At 58.1% G+C, this 9,328-nt stretch overlaps 1 protein-coding gene across 4 annotated transcripts; it reads right to left on the reverse strand.

Annotated features, from left to right (window-relative positions):
* Nucleotides 1-3,763: 3,763 nt before the first annotated feature.
* On the reverse strand, nucleotides 3,764-8,422 carry LOC106857949 (uncharacterized). Of its 4 annotated transcripts, XM_088179354.1 has the most exons (13): nucleotides 6,893-6,995; nucleotides 6,649-6,808; nucleotides 6,385-6,547; nucleotides 6,216-6,291; nucleotides 5,846-6,019; nucleotides 5,654-5,752; nucleotides 5,468-5,539; nucleotides 5,333-5,392; nucleotides 5,007-5,070; nucleotides 4,649-4,759; nucleotides 4,443-4,545; nucleotides 4,175-4,282; nucleotides 3,764-4,105 (listed from the first exon to the last, which is right to left on the reverse strand). In XM_088179354.1, exons 2-13 carry the CDS (start codon nucleotides 6,656-6,658, stop codon nucleotides 4,090-4,092), a joined length of 1,056 nt encoding a protein of 351 aa, XP_088035480.1. In that variant the 5' UTR covers nucleotides 6,659-6,808; nucleotides 6,893-6,995; the 3' UTR covers nucleotides 3,764-4,089. The 4 variants fall into 4 exon arrangements, with proteins under 4 accessions (XP_088035480.1, XP_088035481.1, XP_088035483.1 ...); XM_088179355.1 differs by lacking the exon at nucleotides 6,649-6,808 and having other exon boundaries at nucleotides 6,893-8,422; XM_088179356.1 differs by lacking the exon at nucleotides 3,764-4,105 and having other exon boundaries at nucleotides 4,173-4,303.
* Nucleotides 8,423-9,328: the final 906 nt, after the last annotated feature.

Raw genomic sequence — 9,328 nt, forward strand, 5'->3', positions numbered from 1 at the left:
GGGGTATCACGTGCTGCTCTGTGTCCTAGAGTGACAGCTCTGGAAGCAGGAGCCAGCCAGACTGGTCCGGTACAGCTGATGTGAGGGGCATAGCTCCAGGCTGGGCATCTAAGGGCTTTGTTCATAGCCTGGCATCCCCATTCCAGAAAGAAACTGGAGAACTGCCTATTTTCCTTTTTTTTTTTTTTTTTTTTTTATTTTTCCCCCAGACAGGTACTGTAGTACTTGACATGATCATTCCATAAGACAGCTTGATTTTTTTTTTTTTTGGCATGCTTGACAGCTGCCTCCGAACAAATACACTTTGGGGCTCTAAACTTTGGAGGAGACTTGAAAAAGCTTCACCTCTAAGGGAGCAGATTTGGGAAGTTCTGCAGTCGCTGTTTCACATCCTGGGCTGATCCTGGAAGTTACCAGAGAGGAGAAGCAAGGACTTTATAAAAAAGAAATCCACCCAACCACCTGTGCATGTGAAGCTTCCTTTGGTGACACCGGGTTGGTGCCTTGCTCTGGAGTCTCCCTGAGGCCAAAAGCAGTTGGGATAGATTTGAGAAAAAAATCCTGAAGATCTGATTTTTGGGGTTGGCAGGGCCTCTTCTGGCTGGAAGAGGGTTTCTGGCTGGAAGCAGGGCTGCAGTGTTGCTTTTTTGTTATCTTCAAGTCCCAGACAGGGCCCTGCTGTTGAGTTTTGGTTTGTGGTTTGGGGTTTTTAGGTTGTGTGGGATGAGAGTTCTGGCTGGTGTTGGAGCCCATAGGGTGTAACAAACGCTCTCTGTGTGTGTGGTGCTTTTAATTTAAGAGAAGCTGTGAGGCTGCACAGCCTGTACATCTGACCTGTGCCTGCCCTGCTCAGGCCCTGCTTGCCTCCTGCTGTCTCCCATCGTTGCTTCCTGTTCCCATGTGGAATTCCCTGGCTGTGTATATAGACTTGTCCTCTCTCTGTAGATTGCTTAGGTAATGCTTTCTCTTTCTTTTTTTTTCTTTGTTGTTTTGTCTCCTCTCCCTTCTTTCCCTAAAACCTGGTGGTAGGAATATGATTGCCTGTCCCCAGTAGCAGCAGTATCCTTAGGGCGAGCCAAGGTGTGAGAAGGCCAATACAACATTGACCACATGTGCCATCACACAGTGCCTGGATCACGCTGGTGGTGCTGTGCCTGTGTGGCACATACTGGGAGTCACTGGTGAGGAGCTGGTGTGCTGGGAGCCCCCTGGCAGCTCTGAGGTTCCCGGGCCCATAGGCCACTTTGTTATCTCAGTCTCACTTGCCACCAAAATGGAATTACCATGGAGTTTCTGAAACACTGTTGGAGCATAGTTGCTTTAGTGTAGCTCTGGCCGTGGGATGTGAGGCATGGTTTGAAGTCACCCCCGGGCCCAACTTGTGTTGTTTGTTCCACTTGTGGGCACTCTTCCATATCACCGCTGGTTGGGAGCACCCCAGAGCACCCAGGATGTTTTAAATTGAGTTGGATCATTAAGTTGGGGAATGGGTTTGAAGCAAAGGGTCACCTGAAGCAAGAGGTGGTTGTTGTGCTTGTCATCACCTGGGGAAAGGGCCGTTCAGGGGGACTGGGGAGGCTGGTGGCTGTGCTGTAGATTTTCCTATTGTGGATTGCCTTCTGCTAAATAACACTGTACAGACCCCCAGGACACACTGTTTTCTCCTCTGGGAAGGATTGATGCTTGGGTTGGGGGCACACAGGAGGTGTCAGCCCATTCTGGGGCAGGAGGGACCCAGTCACCCAGCTGGAGTGCAGGGTGGTGAGTGTGGTGATGATTGGGCTTTCCAGTGCCCTGGAGTTCCACAGGAGTGGATTTGCCTCTCACTCTGTGGTGGGGGAACTTCCTCAAGGAATCGCAGAAGCTGCTGGGGGGAGTGGCAGTGCTGTGGGGTGGGCAGTGCCAGGTGAGCTCTGCAGACTGCCCAGTGCTCCCAGCTGCAGAGCAGGAATAGCTCCTCATTGTTCTGTCTCCCACTATTGTCCCCTCTTGCCAAGGACTTAACCTAACTACATCTTGTGTCTACATCTCGCTTTTCTGTCTGCCTTGGGAGCAGGTTGGCTCGTGGTGGCTTCTCTTACTGCCCTTGGCAGAGAGGCTGGTGATTCCCAGGCCAGAGTTAGTGATTCCCAGGCCACCGTTCTGTGGCCGTGTGCACTGGTGACGGAGCCCAGTACAGCCACCTGCTCTGCCCCACGGCAGGAGCTCCCAGTTGTATCCGTGTGGAGATGGGTGTGTGCAAGTGTCTCAGGGTGATACTGTCACTGTCACCTGCTGCTCAAGAGGGAAAAGGGCAGAGCTGAGGTTATGTATCTGCGTGACCTGTGGGCACTGGCTTGAGCACAGGGTCCTCCCAGAGCTGGGTGACAGTATCTGTGACATCGTTGTATCCCAGGTGTCATGTGATGGAAAACAAACGTGGAGCACGCTGTAATTTTTTCATGTAAAGCAACTGAACTGGCATTAAACAAGTTGTGAATTTATTGAGATTGATCTCCATGGCTCTGCTTTGCTTCTCCACAGTGAAGAGTGCAGCAAGTCCCCAGGGCCCCCACCACACCTCTGCAAGTACCAACTTTCTTGGCACAGCTCTCACCTGAGTTTTATTGCTCCCAGTTTCCCGCTCCTGTTTGCTTTGCTGTTGCTGGGAAAGGGCCCAGCCCCCTCCCTGCCCTGCCCTGTGCCCCTCGGCATGGCAGGAAGGAGGAAAAGGGGCTCCTGGCCTGGCTCAGCCCCTCCTTGTTGCCAGGGGATGGCTGCAGCAAGGCTGGGGGTGCACAGCCCCTCGGTCCTGCAGGCCCTGGAGTCAAGTCCTGCTGTCCCCATGCAAGTGGGACCCTCACATGGGGGGCCACCCCCTCCCTGGGTACTGGAGCTCTGTGGACAGGGGACACCTCTCCAGTGGGATACAGCCTGTGCCCCATGCCTGTGCCTTGTTCCAGCCCTTGGGAGGGAGCCCGGGCAGCTCCCTTCCCCCAGTGTCTTCTGCTGTTGGGACCAGGCCTGCTGCTGGAAGCCCCCCCGGGCCTGGGTGGTGTGAGGCAGAGCTGGTCCATGGGGCTGAGCAACAGGATGAGGAGGAGGAGGAGGATCCCTGACCTTGGTATCACCCACTGCTGCTGCCCCAGACATGGAGCTGAGCCCTGATTCTGGGTAAGGGATGGTCTAGGAAAGGGCACAGAGAAAGGAGTTGTCAGTGCCTCAGTTTCCCCACCTTGGTGCTTGGGGGAAGCCCCAGGGCCCCTTAACTGGCCCAGAATGGGATTAAGCTCCAGGGCTTTGGTCTGGGTGGATCCTTCTGTGGGGTGCAGGTTCTGCTATGCCCCCAGCTCTGCTCCCACCCCCAGCTTATGCTCAGAACGTGTGTGAACCCATTGTCCCCACCCTGTACCTGTGACCCTGCACCTGCTGGAACCCCTTCCTCTGGCAGGTGAGCCCTATCCTAGGGAAGGAGCAGGATAAGAGCTAGGACCTGGCCAACTGCAGGGCCCTGGGGCTCCCTGGTGCACCCCCACAGCCCCCTCTCCCTCTGTCTCCCTTAGTCACCAGCAGCCAGTGTCCCGAGGGACTGCTCAGGGTCTTCTGCTGCTCCCTGGACACCTGGCACATCAGCACCTGGAGCTGCCTCCCCACACCAGTCAGAGTCAAAGCCCCTGGTCCTGCTGTGTCCTGCTCTGTTCTGGGGAGCAGGGCGTATGTAATGGGGTACTGGTTCATGCTCATCCTGTGGCATCTGGCCCAACAAATAATAAGTATTAATATATACTGATTTTATTAATCTTTATTAATAGAATGTTCTCCGAGCCCCTGCCTTGCCTGGGGCTTGGCCCCCTCTGCCTGCCCCCTCTTGGCAGGGAGGGCTGGGTGGGGGTGGGTACTGACTCTAGCTCTGTGCCTCAGGAGCTCCCTGGGTCTCTTTTGCTGGGCTGAAATGGGGGAGCGAGCCTCACAGCCCACATGGGTTTCCCAGGACATGTGGAGGGCTTGAAGGCACTTGGTGACAGAGCCCCTCTGAGAGGCTAAGGGTCAGAGCAGCTCCTGAACCCCCTGACCCCCTGGCTGGAGCTCTGGTCATGGTCCTCAGTGGCATCACGTTGTCTCGTACCTGAGGGGGAGGCAGGGTGAAGGGGAGTCTCTGCTGGGGATAGAGCCCCCCCCACGCTCCAGCACTCACTGCTGTGACAGGTTGAGGTCAGGCCAAGCCCCCGCGAACGCCAGCTGCTGCTCCAGCTCCACGATGCGCAGACCGATGTACCCCGAGGACAGCAGCAAAGCCACCATGCTGAGGACAGGCCAGAGTCAGCTGGGGGGCACAGGGTGGCAGGGGTAGTGCCACGGCCAGGCTCCTGTGTGCTCGCCCTGGGGATGGGTCTGAGGGAAAATGCGGGAATCCCGGCCTGCCAGTGCCACCCTGGAGAGGCTCAGTAGGGATGGGGACTCACAGCAGCAGGTAGATGAGGATGATGATGTTGAGAGGGCTCAGCTGGGGTTTTATCCGGGACCAAAGTGCAGTGGCCCTGGCCTGGAGCACGCTGTAGGGTCCCCCTGCCAGGACAAGGCAGTGTTAGCGGCACTGAGAGCCCGTGCTCGGATCTGCCAGGGTGTAAACCCCCAGGATCATCCCCCTATCCCGAGCCCCCTCACCCACCCCAGAGGGCACGTGTCTCTACTGAGGGCACCCATTCACCGCTGCTGGGAACCAGCCGGGCCACCTCGTCATCCTCGTCCTCCGCTTGCCTTGATCTCGGGTTTGGCTCGCCTGCACGTGACCAGGAGACACTCGATGAATGCCCCAGGGAGGGGTCTAGGCGTCCTGGGGGCACACGGGGCCACAAAGAGCCGATCCTGCACTCCCTGGAGCTGTGGGAGATGCTGGTCGGGGGCCGAGGGCCGAGCGTGTCCGGGAAGGAGGAGCAGAGCCCAGAGCTGCCAGTGGGGCACGAATGCAGGCGGGGACACGAGCAGGGCTGTGAGCATGCAAGGGATGCACCAGGGTGGCCACTCACCCAGGGATTCATGGAGGCTGTTGGGCTCCGGGGTGCTCTGTTCCAGGTCTGACTGGCTCGGGATCTGAAAGAGGACAAGCCTCGGTCATGATGTGTGTCCCCAAAGCACCTGCCCCACTACCATGGGGACAAGGGCAGGACCTGATGGGATGTGTGTCACCAACTAGAAGGGAGGGTCCTGGTCTCTGCGCTGCCATGGACTGAGGCTTTTCATGTTTCCCCCTGACGTCTTCCCAGGGGTCACTGCACCCAGCCCACCCCATCCAGGGGGCTGGGACCACTCCTCCTCCTGCTGTACCCTCCTGCCCTCCATTCCCTGGCCTTACCTGAGACTTCCTAGGAGTTTCCCCATTGCTCAGTGAGTCTCGAGGGCTCTGGCCGCTGTCCTGGATAAGGAGAGATGAAGGGAGGTGCTCTGCAATGGATGTATGGAGCCCCCCTCCCCATCCATCCCCGCGTACCTGCAGGTGTTTGCAGACCGACCTCAGGAGCTGGTACGTGGCCTCCCGCTGGCGCAGCGACACAAAGAGGAACTGCCGGGGAGCGGGAAATGGATTTCTACCAGAGCTGCCCCCTCGGTCACGGGGACCGGGACACTCCAAATAGCCCCAGGTGAGGCTACCCCCCAGCACTGTGTCCGCTCTCACCTTCTCCCCCTTGGCCGTGCGGATGCTGACTGCGTTGGGCACCAGCAGCGCCGTGTTGGTTTTTTTGAGAGCTGAGATGGAGGCGACAGGGACCACGGCCTGGGGTCACAGGGGACAGGCTGTGTCACAGTGCTCCCGGCTGCCACCTGTGCCCCTGCCTGTACCGCCGGCCCCACGCCCGCTCCAGCCCACCTTGATGTCCTTGAGCAGGAGGTTGGAGTGGAAGCAGATGTGGCGTGAGGACACGTAGAGGCGGCCGTGGTAGGGCATCTCTCTCTGCCAGGCGCATGAGAAGCAGCCCAGCAGCACGTCCTGCTCGGCGAGCTCCCCAAAGGCCCGGCGGTAGCTGCTGTCCTGCTTGCTCAGCTGCGGGAGGTCGGGGGGGTGGTGCTCGGGGCCAGCTCGGGGCCAGCCCTGGCACCGCGGGCATCCTGCACCCCCTTGCTCCATCATCACGTCTGCCACAGAACCGGGACGAGCCCTCCCTCGGTTCCCGCCCCAAGAGAGCGTCCAGCCGAGCCCATGGGGTTCTGCTCCTCAGCTCCGGTACCCCAAGACTCACCGAGGGGGATGGAGGTCCCTGCCTGCCTGTGGCCGCCTGCTCTGCCTCCTTGCAGGAGGACTCATAGGTCCGGGATCTGGAAGGAGGCATCGGAGGGGGTGACTCGAGGGGTACAAGTGGGATGTTGGGCTGGGGTGCGAGATGCGTCCCTGTGAGGTGCAGCACCCACCTGGTGAGCTTGGGCTGCTCCAGCTGGACACTTCCCCTCTCCTCCAGGCTCCGCCACTGCTTCTCCCTCAGCGTCTCCTGCCTGCTGCGCCTCAGCTTTCCCGGCATGATGGATGAGTCCGACAGCTTGATGGAGGGGGGCAGGTTGTGGGGACGGTCTATTCCTGCAGCACAGCAGATCCCAATGTCACCAACCTGTCCCTCCGCCGGGGAGCACACGGGGACGGGGCTCAGGCCACGCCGGGACCGTAGCAGCAGAGCTCACCCGGTCGCATGACCCCTTTGCCTGTCCCATGGTATCATGCGCTGGCTGCGACCCCCGTGGGCAGCGGGGACTGGAGTGACGGGGGAAGTGATCCCTGGCCCGGGGGGTGATGGCCCGAGTCACGGCCGGTGTTGGCTGCGTGAGTGCGTTGCCGGTCTGGCTACAGAGGGGACGGGAAGGCGTCTGCGGTCCCGGACCCACGCGCGGCCCCAGAACCCCGTCCCGGACAGGCCCCGCGCGGTACCTGCTGGGGGGCACAGCCGGGGCCTCCCGTCCCGTCGGAGCCGTCCCGCTCCCACTCCTTCCAGCGCTGCTCCTGCTCCGCTGCTACCTCCTCCTTCTCTTCCTCCCCCTCCTCCTCCTCCTCCTCCTCCCGAGGAAAGGCAGCGGGCGGGGCCGGCCGGCCGCGGCAGGTTCGCAGGGAGCGGCCGGGGCAGCCCCAGCTCGGCCCCGGGGGAAATGCAGGACCAGCCAGTTGCCCCTCAATCCAGCTGCACATGCACTCCAGCCCAACAGTGCTGAGAAACAGAGCGGCCAGCCGCAGCCCCTCGGCACTCTGCAATCCTGTGGCGTTTCGCAGTTCTGCGGGCACCCTGCAATCTGTGGACACCCCACAATCCGTGGGTACCCCGCAATCCCAGGACATCCCGCGGTGCCGGGACACCGCACAGCATCGTCCGCCCGCTGCCTGCTCCCCTCCCTCCTGCCCCGGCCCCCAACGCCCGGCAGTGCTGGAGGCACGTCTGCCTCTCGCCCGGGGGCTTCTGCCGTAGGACAGGGACCCGCAGAGAGAACCGCAGCCGGGCTGGGGGCTCTGGGCAGAGCCGAGACCGCGCCCCTCCCGCAGGCCCTGGGGCAGGTGCGAAGGCCACGGACCAAGCCCGGCTCAGACCCTGCTCTCTGGACCGGGGCTGATAACGCCCTTCCCGCAGCGAGGAGCGGCCGTAAACCCGGGCCAGCCCGAGGGGGCTGCACCCCGCACGCCCACCGCACTCTCAGGCTTCCACTCCATCCGCCGGGATCTCGTTCTATTCCCCCACACCGGGCACTCTCGGGGTGTCATCACCTGTCCTTGGCGACACTCTGTCACACCCACCAGCCCCCTCCCTCACCCCGCACTGGTGTCCTGCTGTTTCCCTCATGGCAGGGGCTCCGTGTCGGCCCATGCAGGTGCACACAAGGACCTGTGTGAGCAGGCACACGGCATAGACAGGGAGCCATGGAGAGCCTTTGCCGTGGAGCCAGGCTGGGAGAGCTGGGGGTGTTCACCTGGAGAGGAGAAGGCTCCAGGGAGAGCTGAGAGCCCCTTGCAGGGCCTAAAGGGGCTCCAGGAGAGCTGGAGAGGGACTGGGGACAAGGGATGGAGGGACAGGACACAGGGAATGGCTTCCACTGCCAGAGGGCAGGGCTGGATGGGATATTGGGAAGGAATTGTTCCCTGGGAGGGTGGGCAGGCCCTGGCACAGGGTGCCCAGAGCAGCTGTGGCTGCCCCTGGATCCCTGGCAGTGTCCCAGGCTGGACATGGTTTGGAGTAGCCTGGGATAGTGAGAGTTGATTGGGAGAAGCTTTGAGGTCCCTCCCAACCCAACCCATCCCATGAGTTATGCACAAACCCCTGGCAGCCTCCTGCTCACACCCAGCACACCCCTGCACACATGTGAAGACACAGGGATGGGCACACAAACACATGATCATGCACAGGTCATCTATGGACACAAACATGTTCACACACGCACACTCAGACACACATTTACACACACACACACACACACACATACACACACATACTCTCACACAGACATACACACACATACGTTCTCTCACATACACATACACATTCTCACACACACAGACACATACACATTTACACTCACATATACACGCACACACACATTAACACTCACACACATTTACACACACATTTATACTCATACACACACACATTTACACGCACACACATTTATACTCCTACACACACTCATTTACACTCACACACACATACACACACGTTTACACTCACACACATTTATACTCATACACACACATTTACACTCACGCACATTTATACTCATACACACACTCATTTACACACACACATTTATACTCATACACACACTCATTTACACACACATTTATACTCATACACACACTCATTTACACTCACACACATTTATACTCATACATACATTTACACTCACACACATTTATACTCCTACACACACACTCATTTACACTCACACACACATACACACATTTACACTCACACATTTATACTCCTACACACACACTCATTTACACTCACACACACATACATTTACACTCACACATTTATACTCATACACACACTCATTTACACACACACATTTACATTCACACACACATTTGCACTCATACACACACATTTACACGCACACCTACATACATACACACACACTCACACATTTACACTCACACATACATACCCATACACACACATACTCACACACACGTTTACACGCACATTTACACTCACACATACATACATACACACACTCACACATTTACACTCACACATACCCATACACTCACACATTTACACTCACACATACATACATACATACACACATACTCACATTTACACGCACAAATTCATTCACGCATACACACATATACACGCACACATTTATACACACACTCTCT

Source organism: Sturnus vulgaris, chromosome 26 (assembly GCF_052056855.1).
Source record: "Sturnus vulgaris isolate bStuVul1 chromosome 26, bStuVul1.hap1, whole genome shotgun sequence".
Taxonomy (NCBI): domain Eukaryota; kingdom Metazoa; phylum Chordata; class Aves; order Passeriformes; family Sturnidae; genus Sturnus; species Sturnus vulgaris.

Bases quoted from the DNA above. Each gene is read 5' to 3' on its own strand.
- LOC106857949 (XM_088179354.1), bottom strand. The intron at 6,292-6,384 runs GTGGGTGCTGCA...GCCTCCTTCCAG, and splicing joins GAGCAGCCCAAGCTCACCAG to ATCCCGGACCTATGAGTCCT. The intron at 4,283-4,442 runs GTGAGTCCCCAT...GCCTGTCCTCAG, and splicing joins ATCCTCATCTACCTGCTGCT to CATGGTGGCTTTGCTGCTGT.